This window comes from Vitis riparia, chromosome 3 (genome assembly GCF_004353265.1).
Source record: "Vitis riparia cultivar Riparia Gloire de Montpellier isolate 1030 chromosome 3, EGFV_Vit.rip_1.0, whole genome shotgun sequence".
NCBI classification, from domain to species: Eukaryota; Viridiplantae; Streptophyta; class Magnoliopsida; order Vitales; family Vitaceae; genus Vitis; species Vitis riparia.
This window is the reverse complement of record NC_048433.1, coordinates 18,385,081-18,411,108: the sequence shown is the minus strand read 5'-3', so window position 1 is coordinate 18,411,108 and position 26,028 is coordinate 18,385,081. Positions and strand designations below refer to the sequence as shown.

At 31.6% G+C, this 26,028-nt stretch overlaps 1 protein-coding gene and 1 pseudogene across 1 annotated transcript; both read left to right on the top strand.

Moving 5' to 3' along the window:
- Positions 1-4,486: 4,486 nt before the first annotated feature.
- Positions 4,487-8,269, top strand: LOC117910751 (ABC transporter G family member 11-like). The gene is made up of 8 exons (XM_034824907.1): positions 4,487-4,859; positions 5,725-5,798; positions 5,950-6,414; positions 6,511-6,597; positions 6,703-6,828; positions 6,954-7,151; positions 7,282-7,368; positions 7,462-8,269. Exons 1-8 carry the CDS (start codon positions 4,532-4,534, stop codon positions 8,170-8,172), a joined length of 2,076 nt encoding a protein of 691 aa, XP_034680798.1. The 5' UTR covers positions 4,487-4,531; the 3' UTR covers positions 8,173-8,269.
- A 13,212-nt stretch (positions 8,270-21,481) lies between these two features.
- Positions 21,482-25,212, top strand: LOC117911691 (annotated as a pseudogene).
- Positions 25,213-26,028: the final 816 nt, after the last annotated feature.

The window sequence follows — 26,028 nt, the reverse complement described above, 5'->3', positions numbered from 1 at the left end:
AATAAACTTGGCATAAATAATAGTTTTTAAGTAATTTTTTTGTCTTATTTTTAATTACATTTTGCATTGAAAATAAAATAAAATAACGTTTTATTTGTTTTAATTATTTTAAATGTCAAACTATTGGGAACATAGTTTACACACTCACGTGGATATAATTTATACATATATATGAAATTTATACCATTATACAAGGTTATTACATTAATTGTACAAGGGGTGTACAAAACTGTACATTTTGAACAACTTTTTTTTTTTTTCTTGTCATCTAAGGATTATACGTTCTCCTACCACAAATTCTTTTATTTCATATACTTTATTTAACTCGCATATAACAATTCAAATATTTACCTTAATAATGATGTTTAAAGAAAAATTTTGTTTTTACGTTTTATATCATTTTTTAAATCAAACTATTGGAAACATGGTTCACACATCGTATGTGGCACATAATGTATGCATATGGATGAAATTTGCACCATTGTACAAGGTGTTATACCAACTGTATAAGGTAAATGTTCAATTGGACAAACAAATGTTCTAACTGTACAAAACAAATGTTCTAACTATACAAGGGGTATACAAGGCTTTCATTTGTGAAATATTTTAATCAATTTTGGACAACTTTTTTTTTTTTTTTTTGTCTTGTCATCTAAGGATTGCACACTCTTAAGGTACACATTCCTCTATTACACACTTATCTTATGCACTTTATTTAACTTGCACATGATAATTTGAATACTTATCCCATTAATGATGTTTAAGAGAAAATTTTGTTTTTCCATCTTCCACTATTTTTTGAAACAAACCAATGAAAACATGGTTAACCTACCTATGGTTTACACATTGAGTAGGGGGTATATGGAATTTGAGTCACTGTACAAGGTATTTACACTAAGTGTACATGACAAATATACTAACTGTACAAGGGTGTACAAGACTATTATTTGTGAAGGATTTTAAGTGATTATGAAAAACCTGTTTGTTTATTTCCCTTAACCGAGAATAAATGACATTTCTTACACACATTGGTTAAGCATACATTCATCTCATGCACTTTATCTAACTTGTATATGGTCATTTGAATAGGTACCTCACTTATGATGATTGTAAAACAAAATTTTACAATAATTTTTCTTCTTTTTTAAAACCAAACCAATGCAAACATGGTTAACCGACCTATTGTCAGATATTCATGAGATGATGTATGAAATTTGAGTTATTGTACAAGGGTATTATACTAACTGTACAAGACAAATTTACTAATTGTACAAGGGTGTACAAGACTACTTTTTGTTAAGGATTTCAAGTGATTTTGAAAAACTTTCCAATTTTTTTTCCACTCAAAGATTTTTTTCCCACTCAAATTCTCTCACTCAAGAATTGTTTTGAATTTTATTTTTAAATTTCATCATAAAAAATTTGTAATTGCATATTTTGTTTTTGTAGTTTTAGCAATGTTCTTTCTTTCCACTATTTTTTTTTTTTGTGAAATTTTATTCAAATGAATCTATATTTAAAATTATAATCATATTTATCAAATTTTTTACGAAAATTATCTTTAATTCTTTTAATATATTTATACTCATTTATTTAAAAAATGAAAAACTAATTTTTTTTTTTGTAAACATGTTCTATTACCTTTCAAACAAAAAATTAGATAAGTTTGAAAGTTAATAAAAAAATTAAATACCACTTTCAATATTGTTTAGATAAAATTTTATATAATAGATTTTATTTGAAATTTAATTTATAAAGTTTAACTAAAAAATTGTATTGATAATTTTCTTGTTGTGAGTCAAAATACTTTGTATTAGTCTATTTAGATAAGAAAAAATAGTAATATATATATATATATATATATATATATATATATATATATATATATATATATATAGTAAAGTGAAGTGAAACTCAATTTTTAAATTTTTTAAAATATGTTTAATGTAGAAAATATAAAAAATAAGAGAAAAATATAAATGAAAGGGTAATATAAATTTAAAATAAAAAATTAAAATTAAACTAAAATATAAATACACAAAGATAAAAAATATTTGGATGAAAAACTTCAAAATTTTTATCATTGCTTATAATAAGAGCAAAAAGATTCAATATCTTTAAAAATGAAAAACAAAAAAAACATTATTGCTTTTTATTTGACATAAAATAGAAATATAGATTGGAAGAAAAAGAAAAAGAAAAGTTAAAAATGAGTAATACTTAATAGGGAATAGAAAAGGGAAAAAAAACACAAAAAAATCGAAATTCACATTCACTTGTGCCTATGTAAGGGTTAAGAATATTTTAGAGATTAATGAAAGACAATATCCTTCATTTTAATTTTCATACTTTTTTTTTTTTTTTTTTTTTTTTTTATCTTGGGCTTAAATATGCATGATATATGGATCAAATTTTAATTTTTAAACACAATTCTCCCAAAAAAAACTTTTCAAAACTATATTTTTAATAAGTTTGACAATGATGGTTGGCCGCCGGAAAATATGTGGTATGATATTTTATAAAACAATAGTTTGTTTGAAAATCTGAAATATTTTAACATATTTTTTATATTTAAAAAAATAATTTTAATATAATGCTTATTTTTAATTATTCTTCATATTTATATAAATATTTTTCAAAACAAAAAATAAGTGAAAACAATTAAAAGATGTTTTATAAAAACATCATGTTATATATATATATTAAATTATTTTTTATTTTTTGGTTATCAAACTTATTTTACTATTTATTTGTTTTTTTTAAAGTAGTCGTCAATGAAGGTGAGCCTAAAATTGAATTTATTTTAAAAACAAAACAATCAATTTTCAAAAAAATAAAAATAAAATCTTAAAAAACTGTTTTCAATCAAAAGTTTATCAAACGTATTTTCTAGTATAAATAATATAAAATTATTTTAGAAAAGAGTTTTCAATTTTTTTTTATCTAAATTTGTAATTTCCTTATTAAACTTTATAATTGATTTGTACTAGTCCTTTTTCGCACGACTTAATATTACTTCTTATTTTTCTAATATCTGTAAATCATTTTTAAATTAATTCATTTTATATTATTTTTAACTTAATTTTTTTAAAATTTTGGATTTTATAATTTCTATTTTAATTTAGTGACAGGGTGTTCTTAATTTCAATATTTTTAAATATTTTATGTTATGAAATTGTAACCATAAACTTCATTAATACATGACTTCCAAACTTCCATTAAGATCTCCAAGTATACTATACAAAAATTTAGAAGTTATATATAAGATTTGTATTAATTACTAATTATGATAAATATATATGTTAAAACTTAGAAAAGTATGTTTTTATACACTTATATAAAAAAAACTATAAAATATGTAGTCAAATTTATAAAATACAAATTTCAAGCGGTATCTAAAAATAATAATAATAATTATTATTATATACATTTTTTTTATATTAAAAGTATCACCTTCGACCATTCAGATACTACATTTTAATAATATAGATACTACTTTGATCATCCTAAGTACTAATTTTGAGTAATAACTACATGAAACTTAAATTATTTTTAAAAAATTCCTATTTTATAATTATTTTTATATCAATGTTTGAAAACTCACTTTTTCATCAAACTTGTATAGTTCAAAGCAATAAGATTTGAGGGAAAACTAAAAAAATCATTTATAATTGCATCTAAAAGAATTAGGAAAAATTATCCTTTTATTCAAGAAAGGGAAATGAAACAAAATTATATTTGGAGAAAACTGAAATAATTTTTGTTATTGAATTTTAGATTACATTTAATTAAATATCACATTTTTTGCTTAAAAAATAGAAAGATTTTTTAATTAAAAAAAAATACCACAACAATGAGTTTAGATAAAAAAAAAAAAACTTCATTATATAAATAAAAAACTAATATTATTTAATTGGTCCAATAGATTCAATAGATTAAAAAAAAAAAAAAAAAAAATCTCATTTTAACTTTTTCCTAAGGCATTCCTACCACTAATTGTCGATTCTCTCTGCCAACCCCGGGACATTAGATGGCGGCTATGGGTCTAAGCTAAAGATTAGAACTTTGAAATTTTATTAGAATGTTCAGAGTACATCCAAATCTACAATTTCTTAGCTTTTCCATTTTGTGGTGGTTAGTTTACCTTTGTAGAAAAAATCTATGAGTGCAATCTACATGTGGTTATGGCCGAGCTTCTAGTCTCCATCCTACATGTAATGAGTGCAAAAAAACAAGACATTATTTGAAAATTTTATGATTTTTTTTATGGGAATATATATCCTTAAAATTTTAATCGAGGTTTCCATGATAAATTTACATGTGAAGATTTGGACACATGCATACAAGAATTGAGTAACATCAAGAGACTAGTTTTCATCCACGAGAAAAACGTTTGGTTCTACGTGCAAAAATGCGAATTGGTATCCCAATATTCTTGGTAAATTTACATGCTCAGAAAGTCTTTAAATACTGGGCTTAATTCCTTGGAACTGGCAAGAAAAATCACACAAACAATCTCTCCTTCATTGCCATGCCTTCTTCTTCGTTCCGACCTAGTGTAAGTGATTCTGAAATTGGCTATGGCTCAGCTTCTTTGCAGAGTCATAGGCGCGAAACCAGGAAGCCCCTGGAGGTAGAAAGTGTTCCAAGCCCAAATAGTAGGGAAGTAGGAGGAGGAGTTAGTGAGGAGGGTGGTGTTTACTTGACATGGGAGAACCTGTGGGTGACGGTTTCCAATGGAAAAGGCGGCAGCAGATCGATCCTTCAAGATCTTACGGGCTATGCCAGGCCCGGCGAGGTCTTGGCCATCATGGGTCCTTCTGGTTGTGGCAAGTCCACTCTTCTTGATGCATTAGCAGGTGATCACTAGGTTCTACTAACGAAAATTCTTTGAAAGATAAAAATGAGGCATTTGTTGAAACTCGTACGTGTTCAAGTATAGTTGACTCTGTTATTTTTTTATTTCGGGTTAATTTCACCCATATTTCTATGGTTTGGTTTAAATGCATCTAAATATTGTTGGTTTCAAATTTAGTAAATTAACATTTCTATGAATTTAGTCATTTATTTTCTTTCTATGAATTGTTTTAAAAAATAAATTTTATATATAAAATACAACTATTAAGGGTGCTAAATGAACAAAATTTGAAACTAATGGTCGTTTAAATATATTTACGTTAAATCTCATATGGCATCAATGAAATTAACTCTTGTTATTTTTATTGGAGGAAAAATAAGGACTTGTTTGGCTATATTTTTTTTAACTTGTTTTTAAAAACGGTTTTTAAGTTAAATAATGAAGAATAACTTTTAGAAACAACTTTCAAAAAATATGGTTGAGCGGAATTATGTTTTCCGTTTTATTATTAAAAAATTGGTGAAAACAACTCTTATTTGTTTTCTAAAAATTGTTTTTCATTTTATTTTATTTTTAAAAATTGTTTTCAAAGAACAATGCTTAAACAATATTAGAAATTTTTAAAAATAGTTTTTTAAAATTTTTTATTTTTAAATCATACCACCCTTTTGAAAATATTAAAGTCACTAGTAATGGGAGGGAGAAGGCGGAAGACAAGATGAGAAAGAAAATTCACATGTACATATAACTTGCAAATTTATGATCCTTGAAATATTTTTCTACTTAGCTTCATATTCGTTATGTGATGATCATTGATGTGTAAAAATAGGAATTCAAAATAATTAACTTGATTTTTTATGTTGCAGGAAGATTAGAAGCAAATCAAAGTGGGAGCATACTTGTCAATGGTCGTAAACAGACACTAGCTTACGGAACATCGGTACGTATGAATTGATCATCTAAAAACCCAATAAACAGATTAACTCATCTTGTGGCCTAATTGGGAGGCCAAGGATTTGACAAAAATTAGAATTATAAGAACTATATAGGAGCAGATAATTGATTTTCCTTCCTTTCCATGATCAACTTAGGCTTATGTGACTCAAGATGACACCTTGCTTACCACTTTAACTGTTGGAGAAGCCGTATACTACTCTGCTCAGCTCCAATTGCCAGACTCCATGTCAAAGCAGGAGAAGAAGGAGAGAGCAGACATGACTATAAAAGAAATGGGCTTACAAGATTCCATAAACACAAGGATAGGGGGGTGGGGTGCTAAGGGAATTAGTGGTGGGCAAAAGAGGAGAGTCAGCATTTGTGTAGAGATCTTAACACACCCCAACCTTCTCTTCCTTGATGAACCAACAAGCGGGCTTGACAGTGCAGCTTCATATTATGTCATGAGCAGAATTGCCGGTCCTGATTTCCGACATGGAAGGACCATCATTACATCCATTCATCAACCCAGTAGTGAAGTCTTTGCGCTCTTTGACAATCTTTGTCTTTTGTCTTCGGGTAGAACAGTATACTTTGGTCCCGCTCGTGCAGCAAATGAGGTATATATATGTAGAACAAATGTTTAAAGGCTATATTGTGCTTAGTGTTTCAGAATTCAAACACCTAACGTATCAATCAACTTCAACTCTCTGCAGTTTTTCTCTAGAAATGGTTTCCCATGCCCAACTCTCCAAAATCCATCAGATCACTTCCTCAAAACTATAAACAAGGATTTTGAAGAGGTACAATTCCATTTTGCTTCCCCAAATTCCATGGTCATAACACTTTCAATTCTTTATAATGAATTCCCTTAGATACTAGTTAAATTTCTTAGTTATTGTTACCAGGACATTGAACAAGGTCTAGGAGGAAAGAAACCCAAAGAAGAAGTAATCGATATCCTCATAAAGGCATACAAATCATCTGGGAGTTGCCAACAAGTTCAAGCACAGGTTACTGAAATCTGTAAACAGGTAAGCAATTGTTCATGTCATACTGCAAATTTCTTTATCAAAAGAATTTGTAACTAATTATTCATGCTACACCACACATAAATTAGAATCTTTTTCTTAAAATTTAACGAGAATGACATTTCCAGGAAGGTGATCAAGCCCTGCAGAAGTCGAGAGACCATGCCGGTTTCATTAACCAGTGCCTTATTCTTACAAAAAGATCTTATGTGAACATGTCTCGCGACCTAGGATACTATTGGATGCGCCTAGGTGTGTACATCATGGTGTCTTTTGCTCTGGGCACCATTTTTTACGATCTTGGCTTTAGTAACAGCTCAATTCAGGTGAGAGATTTATAGAGCACAAATGTGGAAGAATACATTTTCATCAATTCATCAAATTCAAAACAAGGCAACATGAAAACATGAAAATTAACCTAAATTATTCATTAGAGTTTTGATTCATTTTTTTCAGGATAGAGGTTCAATGCTCATGTTTGTAGCATCATTCCTGACATTCATGAGTATTGGTGGATTCCCATCTTTTGTGGAGGACATGAAGGTAACCATATAATGTCGGTTTTTTTCTTGAATGAAAACATTTCAATTGTGTTATAAACTTCCGACTTCAAGTTTTTTCCCCACATAAATCCAGGTCTTCGGACGGGAGAGACTAAACGGCCATTATGGTACAAGCGCATTTGTTGTTGGAAACACACTCTCTTCTGTACCTTTCTTGCTACTTATTTCTCTAGTTCCGGGTTCAATTGCTTATTACCTTGCTGGACTTCAGAAAGGATGTGAATACTTCATCTACTATGCTTTGGTGCTTTTTGCTTGTATGATGTTGGTCGAAAGCATTATGATGATTGTCGCGAGTCTCGTCCCCAATTTCCTCATGGGCATAATAACAGGTGCTGGAATTCAAGGGCTGCTTATACTGTCCGGTGGTTTCTTCCGGCTGCCCGATAATCTTCCAAACATATTGTGGAGATACCCTTTATATTACGTCTCTTTCAATAGGTATGCTTACCAAGGAATGTATAAGAACGAGTTCACAGGACTAACATTTCCTGGGGATCAAAGTGGAGGGCCAGCCACCATTTCTGGTGAAGAAATTTTGAGAAAGAGATGGCAAGTGGAAATGGGTTATTCTAAGTGGGTTGATCTTGCCATCCTAGTAGGAATGATTGCTTTGTATCGGCTTCTGTTCTTGATTATCATCAAGACAACCGAAAAGGTGATGCCCCTTATCAAGGCTTTCATGTCAAGGCCTCCCAAACACACGAATCAGGTAATGTCGAATTCCACACCTACACCTCCCTTCCGCTTCACCTTTATATGCAACAAGGATGTGCCTTGGTAATTACACTGACTGCATTATAAGGCAGTGGTTAATGTGCTTGTATTAGTGATCTTTGTGGAATATGAATAACTATACTCTGTGGGTTTCATGCTTCAAATCTCAATTGATTGTTCTTAAGCAGTGGAAGAAACTAATGTGTTCCAAAATTCTAATTGAACTGATTGATATGGATTTAACCACAAAATTTAATTTGAATCCTTTTTAAGAACTCAACAACCAAGCTAATTAAGATTTGTTTTACAATGATTTTAAGAAACATTTCTAACTTGTCTAATATTTAAAAGCAATTTTTTGAATTTTTTTTTCAAATAGTAGAAAGGTTAGAAACGTTTTTTTAGAATAACTACCAAATGGGTTTTAACTATCAATACGACTCCAGGATAGAAAAAATATTTTAGTTATATTTGGTTTCTAGAAAGTATTAAGAAAAGAGAAAAATGTTAAGGAAAATAATTTTTTTATATTTGGTTTTATCATAAAAAAATTCGGAATAAAATCAAATATAATTAAAATTAATTAGAAATTTATGCAATTTAAAATTATTTAATTTTTATATAATGAAGGAAAATATGTGAAATACTTTTAAAGAAATGTATAAATAATTTATTGATTTTGAATCAATTTTCCTTTATTTTTATTTTCCTTCCACTTTTTCTCTATTTTCTTTTCCTCACATTTTCACGCAAATTTTCCAAGAAACAAACACAACCTTGTGTTTCTTTCTTTGTTCCTATCATGGGATGGGGTAGTTTAATCTTTGTAGAAATATCCTGCATGAGGCTTTCTTGTATGATTATGTAGTGTCGCAGACCAGAAGAGCAGTGCTTAAATTTGTTTCAATTCATGTTTTAAAACCACTGGTCATGGCTCATGTATATATGCAATAAGAATGAAGGACAAAAAATCAAAGAAAGAATTTAGTAGATTTCTAAGATCAATGATCCATTTACAAAAAATGTCAGGAAATTGAAAAGTAAAAAAGGTCCATCAAACTAATACACATTAATTGCTTGAGGTTAATTTCGTTTACTTGAAATTTTGACTAAATACTTCTAACTCTCATATTTTTTAAATTTCACCAAATACTTTTCTGATTATTTTCATTTCTTATTTTCACTCATCCCTTCTCTCAATCAAAATAATGAATATGTATGATGAAATTTTAAACTTACAGATTATATGCATTTATATAAAATTTTAGGAGAAGTAAATGAAATTAACCTTAATTACCTATTAATGTTAATGTGCAATTTTCAATAAAATTTTGTCAAAATGTAAACAGTTAAGTGTTTAGAACAAAATCTTGGAATTTGATTGATAAAATTCTTGAGAATTATTTTGATGATTGAATTTGGACATAAAGTGACATTTGAATTTATTAGTAGGTAATTTAATATAGGTTAGTTGCAATTGGTTGGATACATTTCTGAAATTGATGCTTGAATTGGAATGGTTGTGGGTGGAATCAAATCTTGTAAGGTTTAGGGTTTTAATATTTATATATAAGGTCGGATTTGATCTTTAATTTTATAAAATGAATAAAATTAATTGTGTGTGTGGTTTTCTTTGGGCGCCACCTTGGTAGCCTCACGTGGCACAATATGAATGGGTAAAATCAAAATAGGAGCAAGAAGGTCAACATGCCACGACAACAGACAATGGGAGGTGTCGTGGGAAGATGGAATTTAGGAAGTGTAGGACCTTGATGGAAGAAGTTGGTTGTGCTAAAAAAGAAAAAAAAATGTTAAAGGAAAATATTTTTTCATTATAAAAAAAAAATATAATTAATATTATTAAAAAATTTTATATTTTTAAATTATGTAATTTTTTGTATAAAAAATTTAAATAAGTGAAAAAATTTGAAGTAATATAAAAAATAATTTATTAACTTTAAATTTATTTTATTTTTATTTTTTATTTTTTATTTTTTATTTATTTTTCCTCTTTATTTTCTTTTCCCTGTCTTTTCTTTCAAACTTACCAAAAACTAAACATAACATAAAGATAATTATGTTTAAGGAGATAAAAATGGAACTGATGCAATTAATCAACCCTAATAAAATAACAGTGATTTACAATTAACAATAGGGAAGGGAATGGAATAAATCATGTCACAATGATAGAGCACCTTATGGAGGTTGAAATCAAAATAGAAGGGGTTAATAACTCTTCTTGGATCTTTGGCTTATCTATATGTGATTACTTAGTAAAAAGACAAAAAAGTCCTTTTGATAAAACAAATCCCTTTTATCATATAGTACTAGTAGTAGTAGTAATAATAATAGAAAAATAATTTTGTAACTTATTTTTTTAGATGAAACCATTAAGCTAAGATTTATGTGATCATACATTGCCAACTAAGAGTATATTTTCTACATAGTTCCCTTCCAAAATCAATGAGCCTATGACCCCAATATATTATACAGCAAATTGTGCTCGTATTGTATATCACAAGCATGTGCAAATCAACAAGCACAATCTAATACCATTAACCCCTTTAGAATCACAAGTATTTATTAATTATGTAACAAACTAGTCAAACTTTTCAACACTTTATGATAGTTATTTAGTGAAGCCATCTAGTAAGTCATCTCTATCAAAGATGAAAAACGTCATAACACAAGTTATGAGGTTAACTATCCTATGATTGAGTCAAGTCATATTATATAATATCCACTTTAATTAGGCATTGCAATTAACTAAAAGAGTCTATCCACTTTCTTTGGTAATTGTGAGCTAATTTTCTGTTTCAAATAAACTAATAATTATGAAATCTTGTACATGTCTAATGCTAAGCACCATGGTCATTATCACACCCTTGAGATTCACCTCAAATTTTTCTCTGAGTGAGCAGTGCTAAAAACCCTTTCTTAGCCAACCTTCTCTGAATGCCTCACAAAAGCAACGTAAAGAGGCTAACTCAATTACGGGAATCCTTCCCAACTTGTGATATTCAATCAACAACTATAAGATACAAAACTATCTCAAGTGTCTAACACTTTATAAGAGATAGAGAACCAACAAATGCCTACAACCTGCTAAGCATTAATCTATATCCGTATCTCTAATATGCAGAAGGGTTTATATAAGTCATAACTTGCAATTACATGTTCAAATTTCAAACCAGGAGCCTACTAATGGTTATACAACGTCTATAATCACCCAACTGGAGACACCCCTCTAGACCAAGGTGTCTATTCGCATCAACTACAACCTATCAGCCACCTACATGTTCCCTTTACGGAGTCAAGTTGTTGTCTCCTAGGTGCTGCATTGATCATCAACCTTCAAGATGATGCTACTAGCTACTGTGTCAAGCCATCTCTCATAGAGCTAATATTGATGAGTCATCCTAACAAGGTGCCTCTTATGAACGGGTGTCTATCAAGGTGCCTTTGATTAATGGTTTTCTGAATCGGCATCATTTATCGACCACCTGATTAGGTCCATTTGATGCATCAACATGCCTTCCCCCATACTGATGCTTGAGCCCATGTCATGTCAAGGTGCCCATGGCATGGGGCATGTGTCAAGCTCCATCTTATTGTAAGGCTTGTGGTGCTTTGAGCATGCCATGCACCACCAATCCCATTGGTCTATTTGTTGTATTAGTGCTTCCTATCAAGCCATCTTAGTCACAACATCGAGCCATGGCATTACGCCCATGGCTTGGTCATCCTTGTGCACAAGCCATTATGCCCTTGTGCCATGCATAGACATGTTTAATATGAGTCGGTTGCATGTCTAGTCGCCTTATCAAGCCATGTCATTGCGCCTATAGCTTCTCGAACCAACTTAATGTGCAAGTCTTTAGACACCTTCATGCTAGCATGGGTAGGGGATGGGTCGCACCAAGCCTTGTGCCATTGTGACCATAGGGTGAATGCCACACATGTCATGAAGCCCATGTGTGCATGCTAGTGTGTCATCCGTGTGTCCTAGGCAAGTCCAAGGCCATGCCAAGTGCCCTCTTGGTGTGGCCAAGGCTTAGCCTTGTTGTCTCATTGAGTCACTTACCCTACCCCTTTAAAGAGCATTATGGACCGTTTTCAAAATGTTTAGAGGAGACATCAGACCCTCTTAAGGAGACATGATGGAATATTTAGATAATTAATAAATATATTCCATCAATAACCTCACTCTCCATATGCACCATCATCATAGCCCTCTCAGGGCGTGAGTTCACTATTGGAGATTCCCAAGTGCACAGGATATGTGCAAGGTGCACGTGCATGGTGCATGCCTGGTGCGTGTGTAGTTGTGTCTGGTGTGCGTTGGTGTGCAGGCGGCCTATGCCTAATGCATGTGCAACCTTAGCAATGTGTGTCAGTCTCCTCACTTAGCTTCCTGAGGTTAAACCATCAAACCTCTAGGTTCTCTTTACTCTCTACCTAGGGTCCCCATGGCCGTAAGGCCTACCCATGAGACCCTTTTTACTTCATCATTGGGTCAAGAGGCTGACAAACCCACCCTCATCTACTGAAGTTGATGCCCTTGTCGACTTAGTTTGCAAGTATGTCTGCAATGCCTCCTCAAAATGCCATAAAGTAACATCTCTCTCTCAAGTTGCTTTTGATTCTGAAGTCCCTTTCCACTAAACCATAAAATTAGTTTGTCAATTATTTCTACTGGTTCCCATGGTCCTATGATCTAAGATTTTCTCCATCTCTTGATCAAACTACTTTATGACCAAGTAAGGGGTTCACTTTATCTACATCATTTCTATGTCCGAGTCATCATGATATGGCTTCAGAAAATTAACATGGAAGATTGGGTGAAACTTGAGTCTCTCAGGCAATTTCAACATATAGGCCACTTGCCTTACCCTCTTTATCACTTCAAATAGTTCATAATATTTTGGAATTAGACTCCTTTGCCTTATCTTACTTCTGATCTTCTTCCATATTTGAGGGGTCAATTTTAGGAGGGCCTTGTCTCTAACCTAAAATTCTAAGGATCGATGATCATGATCTGCATACTTCTTCATCCGTTTGGCTACCTTTTCTAAACTATCCCGGGCTTTATCAAACATCTCCTATTAAGACTTAGTCAATTAGTATGTTGTAGGGTTGTTTCCCCCTGAATTTTGTTTAGCCACTTCTAAAGGCATATTTGGATGCAACCCCATAGCCAACTTAAAGGGACTCATCCCTATTGTTGAACTCCTATGCAAATTATAACACAACTAGGCAGTGTCAAGCAAATCAACCCAGTTTTCGTCACATAGTGTTTGAGATATTCCTCCAATAGAACATTGATCATTTCCATTTATTCATCAGTTTGAGGATGGTTGGTTGTAGAAAACTTCAACTCCGAACCCAAGAGTTTGAATAGCTTAATCCAAAAGCGATTTGTGAACCATGTATGTCAATTGCTCACAATGTCTCTAGGCAACCTGAAGAATTTCACCACATGGCTGAAGAACAACCTAGCCGCCTCCTCTGTGGTACATGCATCAAGTGTAGTACTTAGAAAATCTATCCACAATAATAAAGATAGATTTGAAGTCATGAACCTTTGGGAATTCGTTGATGAAGTCCGTAAAGATGCTTTCCCAAGGCTTCTCTAGAATGGGGATAGGTTGCAACAACCCGACAACTTTCTTCCTCTTGGTCTTATCCATTTGATAAACCAGGTAGGACTTCATATAAGCCTACACATATTCACTGATCTTTGGCTGGTAATAAGATTTGGCCAGCAACGCCAAGGTCCTTTTTTCATCAGGATGACCTACCCATGTAGCATCATGAGTTTCTCACAATAGTTCCCTTCTCAAGCCACCTACAGGGACATACCATCTCTCTTCTTTAGCCATAAGGAGGTCTCATTCCAACCAATATATACCTTCTGATTGCACCATCTCTGACCTGTTGTCTTAGCCTTCCATACCCAACATCAATCTCTGTAGTTTGCTTGATTCTTTCACTAAAGTCAGAGATAACTTTTGAGAGTGTAGTAATATAAGCAATCACTCATTTTCTACTTAAGGCATCTGCCACTATATTATGCTTTCTTAGTCGATGCAACCATTCAAACTTGAAGCCAACTAGAAATTCTTACCACTAAGTCTATCTGGGACTCAACTTCTTTTGTGTTTTGAAGAAGGTATTGACCGTGTTGTCAGTGACCATTGTGAATATGCTCCCAAGCAAATAATGCCTCCACTACTGTGGACAATGAACCACAATTGTCATTTCCTTCTCATGAGTGGAGTATCATTGCTCTACATCATTCAACTTTCTGCTCTCAAATGCCATAGGGTGCCCTTCTTGCTCCAGGACCCTACCTAAGGTCCTATTTAAGACATCTGTTTGGACTTCGAAGGGTAAGTTAAGGTTTGGCAACCACAACACAAGCTCAATGGAGATGGCTTCTTTTAGGCCTTCAAAGGCGATCTAACATTGCATACTCCAATCCCATTTATTGTCTTTCTTCAGTAGGTTAGTGATGGGAAACACCATTTTTGAATATCCCTTAATGAAACTTTTGTAATAGTTGGCTAAGATGAGGAAGGACTACAATTCTATCAACTTGCTAGGGACTAACTACTCCTTGATAGCCCGCACTTTGCTCTCATCCATTCTGATCAAGCTTGCATTGATTTTATGTCCAAGAAATGTGATTTGTCTATGAGGAATTTCAAATTTCTTCGACTTTACATTAAGCATGTGCTCCCTTAGTCGTTGGAAGACCATCCTCAAATGCTTCTCATGCTCTTTTAGAGTCTGGTTGTATACTATAATATCATCTAGGTACACCCTAAAAAAAGACATCCAAGTAATCTAACAGAAATCATTCATCAAATTACAAAAAGTAGTAAGGGCTTTCATTAGCCTAAATGACATTACCATAACTTCGTATGAGCCATAATACGTTACAAATGTAGTTTTCCCCCTTATCTCTTCTTACAATTCGCACCTACCAATAACCCAATCTCAGATCCAGTTTGGTGAAATATGAAGCCTTTGACAATATATTAAACAACTTGACCGCCAAAGGGATCGGGTGTTTGTTCTTTATGGTGCCTTTGTTCAGGGCCCTATAACCCACACACATGTGCAAAGTGACATCTTGTTTTTTTTGGAATGACACTAGTGCACCATATGAAGCCCTCGTGGGTTGGATTAAACTTGCATCCAACAACTCTCTTAATTGTTTCCGTAGTTCCAACAATTCTATAGGGAACATCTTGTAAGGGAATTGAGTAGTGTGTTTTTTTTTTTCCAAGCAACAACTCTATCTTGTGGTTAATGGGTTGTCAGGGTGGCAACTCTTTAGAAAGTTCTACAGGCATCATGTCTTTAAACTCTTTTAGAATCCCAACCATTGAATCAAGGACTTCCACAAACTATTCCTCCTTGATCTCGATCAAGGCTGCAACATAGGTATCCTAGCCCCACTTCAAACCCTTCTTTAATTGGATAGCAGACAACATCTTAGGATGACCTTTATCATCATCTTTCACATTCAAAGCTTGCACAAAGCAAGGCTGAATTTCTTTCAACACTACTCAATGCATCAAAAGCACACATCTTGAGATGACTTTAAAACTTCAAAAAAATAACTAATAACTCTTGCAAGGGTAACAAAATATTAATTGGGCATGTTAGACATAATTACTACTCAAAATATATGAAATTAATAAGAATTATTATATAAAATGTACTCTTTTTGAGTAGTAATCAGTCAAGAATTGACTTTGATTTTAAACCTTACATTTTATAATGTTCTCTCTAAGGATTTAACATCAAATTATGAAACTCTTCAGAACATTCTTTATTTTATGATTATTTTATTTATTTCATTAAGTATTTTAAGAAATCTTTATTCATATTTTATTATTATTTAGTTGATTTAGAATTTTAGTATCTTTAGTAAATAATTAATCTTTTTAATCTAAAAACAAATAAATATATTAAACTTGATCATAAAAGACGACAATCCATAATACTACAAAGTTATGATAACTCCATCTCTGATTTTTCGGTTATCACTTATTTAATCTTTAATATTTTATTTATAATAACGTGGAAGGAGTGATCCCATTATTGCAACAACAACTTCATCCCTCCTACCATCAACATCAATCAAGTTTCTATTAATGTGAGCCCACACGTCAATCAAATTTTATGAAAAAATAACTTTTCAATTTAATTTTTTATATATATATAAACATAAAAACCAATCCTTTTACTCTTCGAATTTATAGAAAACAAATTCAAATGCAGAATTACCTCATTCCAAATATTTAATAAAAATATATTTTTAGATTCATGTTAAATAGAAATCAAAACCTTCATTTTGAAATCCAAAATTATTTTTAGATTCTTACAATTTTCTCTCTGAAGTTGCAAATAATTTAATGAATTCTATTGAATCTTTTACACCATATTGTTTTCAAGAGTATCCTTCTCGGCCTTTGTACACTTGGAAACGTAGGTTCCCACAACCACTCTCAACAATCCCCTCCCCCCCAAGCTTTTGAGGCTCGTTTTATAATTATTTTAATTTTCAGAGAGGAAGTTTTATTTATTTATTTATTTTAGGTTTTGTAGTTTTTTCCACTATTCTCCTTCCACCACCTATTTTTATAGAGTATAAGAGACAATGTCAAATATTTCTATTTGGATAACTATTCTCAATTATATAATTATTCTAATGCAAAAATTTGTAAATTTTCTCATAATTTTGGAAAAACCACTTTAAATAAAATCGACTATTCAATTTAATCCTAATTAGGAATAACCTATTAAATATCCATAAATTTTAAGCTCTAAAACTTTCCCTTTGTGATAAATCAATAATTAACCTAAGTTTTGCACAACGTTAAAAGATTCTCGCATGTTCAAAAAATTAATCAACCTCCATAAATGAAATTACAACAAGATGATATAAATAAACCTCATATGAAATATTGGAACACATGAAATATAAAAACCGCCCTTAAAGCAAAATTTTCATGTGCGTTGTGCGAACTTTTTCTTCATTCTAATACATTGCAAAATTACTTTGGTTGATTCTTTAAGCCTATTTTTCATTGCAAAATATTTTCCATAAGCAAATCATAAATCTATATGAGGTCCATGAGAAACCATTGTTGGGATTTTGTGATGGTCATTTCATCAATATTCCAATCAATCCTATCATCTAATTAATATATATTGATAAACTATGAACATATCTTACTACAGTGTCATGGGTGAATTCCAAAAAATAGAACGTATTAGGTTAAGACCCAAAACTTTGATGACGATGATGACGACCACGATGAAATTGATATATATTGATAAACTATGAACATATTCTATTATAGCCTCATGGGTGAATTCCAAAAAATAGAACATATTAGATTAAGACCCAAAACGTTTTAGATGACTTGTAAGTGGGCCTCTCTACGACGATGATGAGTTGATAGAAGGAAAAACAAGCTCCACCATTTATGTATTTTTCTCACATCTTTGGCTTGACTTGATAAAGAGCATAAAAGTCCTTTTGATAAAACACATGGTTTTAATAATAATAATATTACTAACAACGATCGAAGTCCCGTAAATTTAGATTCATATGATTCATCACCTTTCACAATCAAAATTTGCCGCCCCATAAAAGATGTGGCTATTAAGAGCTGGAGGAACCATGACGATTAGGAGCCACAGCTTCCAGGCCAATGCAAAAGACAAAGGAAAATGAGATTCACATTGGTGTCGGCCAGTTAGGTTAAAGTTCAATGAATTTATAACAATGTTTTAGCTTTAATTTCGCCTCAAATTTTCACATTTTTCAGGCTTCCTTCTAGATTGGAGCTTCTCTGGCTTCATCTCAAATAATCTTCATTTTATGTAAGATGTCTCAGCATGGTCACACCCTTTTGGATTGTTAGGCAGAAAATTTAAAATTGTGTGTCAAATAATGTAAATATTATGTATGGTAGGCCCTATAAATATATTAATTTTGGTCTAATTCTATGTTTAGCTGTATAATATGTGTCATGCAATTTAGAATTCATCTTGAGAGGAGGAAGGATGTCAAACTTTAAGATATATAATTTTATATTACAAATTCATAATTGCATGAAAAAAGAATATTTATTTATTTAATATAATTAGATGTAAGCATAAAAATTTAATATTTATATTCCATAAATCATACAAAAATTAAAATATTTTATATTAAAGTTGTGTTAGATGGTAGTTTGAGAATTAAAAATAACCTATGAATAATAATAGTTTAAAGTAGATAATAATAAGTTCAATTTACAACTTTATTAATTTTTATAATACAAGTTGACAGAGAACATATTCTTTTGATTTTTATTTTTTTTTGGTTTTATTTTGCAGTTGATAATTTATAGTTATTTAAAATGTAAATCTTGGATTGACCTTAAAATGGTAAGGATTTGACAATTGTTTGATAATTGTTTTTTAGTATAGTTTTCTGTTTTGTAAAACAAAAAATAAGGAAAACATATTAGATAACCAAAAGCTATTTTTTTGTTTTTTGTTTTAACAATAAAAAACAAAGTGTTTTTAAATAATATTTTTTAGTTGTTTTTATTTATTTTTTAAAAACTGTTTTAAAAAATAATTATATAAATATAAAAATAATTAAAAATAAATAATTAGATATAAAAAATTATTTTTAAAACATATTTTAAAATAAATTAAAAATATTTTAGGTTTTCAAACAAACTTTTATTCTAAAAAAATCAAAAACAATTTTTAAAAATAGTTTTAAAAAATAATAACCAAACAAGCCGTAAATCTCCTTTGGGTTCTCCTTCTCATGATGAAAGCTTGCAAATTTGTAGAGAAAGAAACCAGAAAAACATAGCAGAAATAGGGCACACAAGAAAAACATAGGCAACAAGAATTGCAACTTGTTTATGTTTCAAGATTTTTTAGATACAAAAATGAGAAGCTTGCTCAATACACTTCTTTCTTTCCATCCAAGCCCTCCATCTGTCAAGATTATAACCATAGATCAGAAAGATGACTATAGTTAAAGTATTAAAAAACAAACTACAGTACATTAACTCATCAACAACACTACATTTTTAATCATCCAAGTGAAAAGGGATTTGGAAAGAAAATGGCAAACCCCAGCAATGAAATAAAAACAAAAGTTCAAAAAGATATGGTAGGCAATTCCTCCCAAAAATCAACAATGGCATTCCTTCGAATGTTGCCATATTTACTGAAGATTTTGTGAATGATAATTTGATTTTAGCCCTACCTCTGCATTCGTTGCTCACCAGAATGGGTGTTTAGCTAACTACTACAATTAAAATCGAATTTGAAAATAACTAGGGAGGAACCAGGATTTGGAGGATTTTTGGTGAGAAAAATGCAAATATTCACCATGGTCTTTGCATGTGGCTTACTTAGAGATTTGATCCGATCACATGTTCTCTACACATGCATGACACATCTTTGATTTTCTCCCTAAATAATGTCCTTGTAATTTTTGAATTGAAACCAGAAGGATTTAAACTTCAATTTGATATGTGCAAAGAGGGGAATAGAGAATTAGAATCAAAGTATTGTGATGAGAAGGAACTACCGGTTGCTATTAACAATTATGGAGAGTCAAATTTTAGGAAGCATTTTTAATATTTTTAGTACTTAAAAACTTTTATCTTTTAAATGTTAAAAAATGCTTCTTAAAATTATTACCAAATAGACTTTAAATCTAATTTTGGGAGTTGAGTTTTTGGATGTATATTACTACTAATGTTATTGACTCATCTTTTATTAAGAGTATTTGGTTTATTTAAGTTAATCTACATGTGGACATGGTCGAGTCATGTCCTAATTTCATTTCTCATGTCCTAATTTCATTTCTTATGTTTTAGTTATCCTATTCAGAATTAAGGATGGAAATATCGAAAATCACACACACACACACACATATATATATATATATATATATATATATATATATATATATATATATATATATATATATTGGTACTTGAATTTTAGGGATATATCAGATACATCGGGGGATACTTTGACACAAAATATTGATAGATAAAAAATTAATAAAAACTCATGGAAATGTAAGAAAAACTCTTAAAAATGAAATTAGAAGTATAATAAAAATTTTAAAATTGTTTTGTTGAAAAAATTAATATGTGTATGATATAATTTGTGATATTAAATTTAATTATATCATGTCAATTAAAAAATATGAATTATATATATAAACTCATTATGAAGCTAAATTATTTCAAATATACTAATTGTGTGATTTAAATATGTTACTATACTAAGTTAATTTATTTACATCTATTGAAAATATATTAATTAATTATAAAAACATACTAATCTAAATTTAATGTTATACTAATTTAAAAATATATTACGTTAATTTAGTTTCAATAAGCTATTATTACACTTGAATATGTAAAAAAAAATTATTAATTTAAAACTAAATTATTGCAATTGTACTAATTATGTGATTTAAATTTATTTATGATTTTTATTTAAAAATAATAATATATTTTGACATAAAATAAATTTATTAAAAAATATCAGTAGATATTTTGATGCAAAATATTGATAATTTTATTTACGATTTTATGTTTATCTTATATTTAATTATTATATAAAAATAAATTAGAAGATAATTAATATTAATTTATTTATAATAATTTAATTTTTCATTGATATATATTTTTGATATTTCAATTATTTTTTTTCATCTAAGATCAATTTTTTACTTGTATCCCTAATATATATTTGATTATTGATATATTTTTAATATTTTCGTAAATCGATATATCAACTATATATTCTATTGACGGTCCTTTATAAGAATTTAGAACTCATCAATTTAGATCATTTTTTATTTTTATTTTTTGAAAATTTCAATTTCTAGTGCAGTCTTAGTGCACGACAACACCGTTTATAATCCTCTCATTTGAAGTAATAATAATAATGAAAAGGGCCCCACTCAACTGCTTCAGCAGTCCTACCGTGACATGATTTATGGCCAGTCATTCCCATCCAGGATAATTGAAGCTTTGATACGGATTGATATTGACAAGCTTTTAATATGTAAAATCAGATTAGATTAGCCGTATCCCATCACGAATGAATTCTTGGCCACGTTAAACACATATGGGCAGTGCACATGCGTGTGTCGAGCGTGCACATTGTGAATTGAACCTAGGACCACAAATTTCTTCTTAAATCACATGCTCATGAAGTCTATAAATGAAAGGGTAGTTTCATGAGGCTACCCAGGAAAGATCACAAGCCCTTGCTCTAGCTATCTCTCTTTGTTTACCATGCCTTCTCCAGTGCAACCTGGTCTAAGTGATTTAGAAGTTGAATATGACTCGGCATTTTTGCAAAGTCATAAGCCCATAACCAGGGAGCCACTAGAGATGGAAACTGTGCCAAGGCCAAGACCTAGGGAAGTTTTAGGTGGTGTAGATAAGGAGGGTGGTATTTTCTTGACTTGGGAGGATTTGTCGGTGACTGCTTCCAATGGAAAAGGTGGCAGCAGACTGCTCCTTCAAGGGCTTACTGGTTATGCCAGGCCGGGCGAAGTCTTGGCTATAATGGGTCCTTCTGGTTGCGGCAAGTCCACTCTTCTTGATGCATTAGCAGGTGATTGACTTTCTTTTGGCTCTAAGAAAATCATAAGTACAGTGTCATGCTAATCCCTTTCATAGTTCTTATGCTAATCCCTATTATTGTTCTGCCCTTCTGTGCATTCAAACTCACGCATAAAGTGCACTGTCATGCACTTGGACACAAACTACGATGTTAATTACCAAGGAAAAACTTATTGATTCTGTTTGTGGCAAGAAGGTGGAAGAAAAAAAAAAAATCTTTAGCATGGTAAAAACATATAATTTGGACAAGGGCGAACCCATGCAGTGTCCAGGTTATGTAAGTAGTTTGATGTTATTTTGCTTCTCAAAGTAAGTTTCATATATTGGCCTCTAAACCTCTTTTCAGGCTCCACCACTTATCTTGGATTTTTGTTGCAGGAAGATTGGGATCCAACATAAGTCAGAGTGGAATGGTACTTGTTAATGGCCATCAACAGACACTAGCTTATGGAACATCGGTATGTATGGAAAAAGCTTCTTGAGACTTCCTAGTTCAAAAAGATCATGTCAATTAGAATTTGAAAGGATTAATGGATTAAAAATGATGAAAAGATCCCAAATTTGTAAAATTAACCTCCTCCGTTTTTTAACTTAAAGACTAATCCATTTTTGACATAAATACCCTTTAATATTTCAATTATTTACGTATGTGTTTTTTTTAAAAAAAGTTATTTTTCAAGAAAAAAATGTGGATATTCTTATACAAAATAAACATTTTTTAGGGTGAGAAAAAAAAATAAAGGATTAGTTTTACAAATTGGAGATGATTTCGTCTCTTTTAATCAATTAACCTAATTTGAAAATCGATTAAGCGTAAAAAGGAGGATATCGGGCCCTTTCAAAAATATACATTAATTTATTTATCTCTATCTTATATCCGATAACTTTTTGAAACAATACAATAAGAGTATAAATATCAAATTGAGGTTATATTTACAATTTTTGATAAGTGGAGTTATTTGTCCAAATATGGGAATTACTTTGTCCCTTTGACACAAATATTTGTAATGAATAATTTTCCTTTCTTTTTTTTATGGTCAAGGCATATGTGACTCAAGATGACACCTTGATTGCCACTTTAACGGTTGGAGAAGCCGTGTACTACTCTGCTCTGCTCCAGTTGCCAGACTCCATGTCCAAATCAGAGAAGAAGGAGAGAGCGGACATGACCATAAGAGAGATGGGCCTGCAAGATGCTGTAAACACAAGAATAGGAGGCTGGGGTGTTAAGGGCATTAGCGGTGGACAAAAGAGAAGAGTCAGCATATGCATAGAGATCCTAACACACCCCGAGCTTCTTTTCCTTGATGAACCCACGAGCGGGCTTGATAGTGCTGCTTCATACTATGTCATGAGCAGAATTACAGGCCTTGATCGACAACATGGAAGGACTATCATAACATCTATTCACCAGCCCAGCTATGAGGTCTTTGCACTCTTTAACAATCTTTGTCTTTTGTCTTCAGGTAGAACAGTGTACTTTGGTCCAGCTCATGCGGCAGATGAGGTATGCATAAAATTTTGGAGGGTTCCATTGATTATTTTAGAACTGGAATTAGTCATATGTCACTTATTAATCCAACCTTTATTCAATGCAGTTCTTCTCTTCAAATGGTTTCCCTTGCCCAACTCATCAAAACCCATCAGATCACTTCCTCAAAACAATAAACAAAGATTTTGAAGAGGTAAAATCTCATGATTTTCCTAATTCCTTGCTCATAGCGGTATCTTTCAATTCTTTAAATTGAATCCCCTTGGAGAATTACTGAAATTGCTTAGTTTTTGTTACCAGGACATTGAACAAGGTTTTGGGGGAAAGAAATCGAAAGAGGAAGCAATTGATATTCTTACAAAGGCATACAAATCATCTGGTAATTTCCAGCAAGTTCAATCACAGGTTGCTAAAATATATAAAAAGGTAAGTAACTGTACTGTAAATTAATGCTTTAAATTCTTAGAAGAAATTGAACTCATTGTTTATATTAAAGTACTTTTTTAGAAGTTAACGACTGTGACATGAATTTCCAGGAAGGTGGAGCCTTGAAGAAGAGAAGCCATGCTAGCTTCCTTAACCAGTGTCTTGTTCTTACAAGAAGATCTTTCGTGAACATGTACCGTGATATAGGCTACTACTGGTTGCGCCTAGCAGTCTATGTCGCATTGACTATAGCCCTGGGCACCATTTTTTACACGTTGGCCATAGTAACAGTTCCATTAAGGTGAGCAATAGTCATAGAGAGAGTCCTATAACACCAATAGGAAGCAACATCTAGTTTCATCAATTCGAAATTATACAACATGAGAACCTAAAATTGATCATTGTTGTTTTTATTTATTTATTTATTTATTTTTTCTTTTAGGATCGAGGTGCAATGCTCATGTATGTAGCTTCATTCTTAACTTTCATGACTATTGGTGGATTCCCTTCTTTTGTGGAAGACATGAAGGTATCGTTTTTTCTTTTTCCTTTTCGTAGTCCTCCATCGAGTTTTAATCAATTCAACGCAGATCTGTGACACACTTCTCTTACCAAGGATAAGATTTTTCTGGAATGAATTTTTTTCCCCCATATAAATCCAGGTTTTTGGGCGCGAGAGATTAAATGGGCATTATGGGTCGAGTGCATTTGTTGTTGGAAACACATTTTCTTCAATACCATACTTGCTAGTGATTTCTCTGATCCCGGGCGCAATTGCTTATTACCTAACTGGACTTCAGAAAGGATGTGAACACTTCATTTACTATGCTTTGGTGCTTTTCACTTGTATGATATTGGTTGAAGGCCTTATGATGATTGTGGCGAGTATAGTCCCCAATTTCCTCATGGGTATAATAACAGGTGCTGGGATTCAAGGGCTACTGATGCTGAGTGGTGGGTTTTTCCGATTGCCGGATGATTTTCCAAAACCATTTTGGAGATACCCATTATACTACCTGTCGTTCAACAAGTATGCTTACCAAGGGCTGTACAAGAATGAGTTCCAAGGACTAAAATTTCCTAATGAAGAAGCTGGAGGGCCACCCACCATTTCTGGTGAAGAAATTTTGAGAAAGAGATGGCAAGTCGAAATGGTTTACTCGAAGTGGATTGATCTTGCCATCTTGCTGGGAATGGCAGTTTTGTATCGACTTCTGTTCTTGATTACTATCAAGACAACCGAAAAGGTAATCCCACTTGTCAAGGCTTTGGTGTCAAGACCGAGCAAGCGATCAAAGCAGGTAATGGCAAATCTCTCTGCAACACCTTCTGCTACACCTTTGCATGGAGCGAACCCATAGCCTAATAGTGATGCATATTGCATTTATGGTATATTTGAAAGCAATGGTGATCAATGTAATTCGAAGACTAGATATATTCTACTGAAAATGGAGTTCATGTGAGAAGTTTCTGGTAAAAATTAAGGAAAATAAATGATATGGAAAATAACTTTCTTAGATTTGATGTCATGGAAAAATGTAAATAAAATAAAATAAAACACATTTTCCTCCTCATTTTTCTTTGTTAAAGGTGAGGAAATTTGGGGAATGCATCACAATTTAGTTTTTTATTTTGGGGAAGTTGTGTTTCGGGAGGCCCATTTGAAGGTTATATGGGAATGAAACCCATAGAAAGTTGAATATGGGCTTTGTCCATTAATGATCAGAATATATTTTTTTTTATGCACTAAATACTGTTTCAAAAAGTTATTCCAAAATTGCCCTTTTGTTTTCCTTGTCAACAGCTACCACGGTCTCCATGTAAGTAGCCACTGATCTCCAAAATATTCTATGTAATAAGCACTCAAATCTGAACCAAGAAGAAGCCGATCAGAGGAAACACAACATGAGGTATGTGGGTCTCCGTTCAGTGGGTTTCCACCTTCAAGGAGTAATCCTGTAATTTTTCCTCAGAAAAGGTGAAGAAGAAGACCATTTCTGCTGGTACGAATTTCCACCTTCAAGGAGTAATCCTGTCTTCTTCTTCACCTTTTCTAAGGAAAAATTAATAATAACGGTACCAGCAGAAAACCATTTAAATTCAACACTTCATCCCCAAATCAAATTAGAAGACTCTTCTATAACCCTCTCAACTCACTATCTTGGTCCTGTAAACAAAGAACACTTAATTTGTTAGTCACAACACTCTTGAACCCTGTATTCTTAAAGTTTCCCTATACTGAATCCTCATTGTGTAACAAAAAAAGGAAGCTTATCTAAGTAAATAATGGTTGCAAATTAACTGAACACTCTTC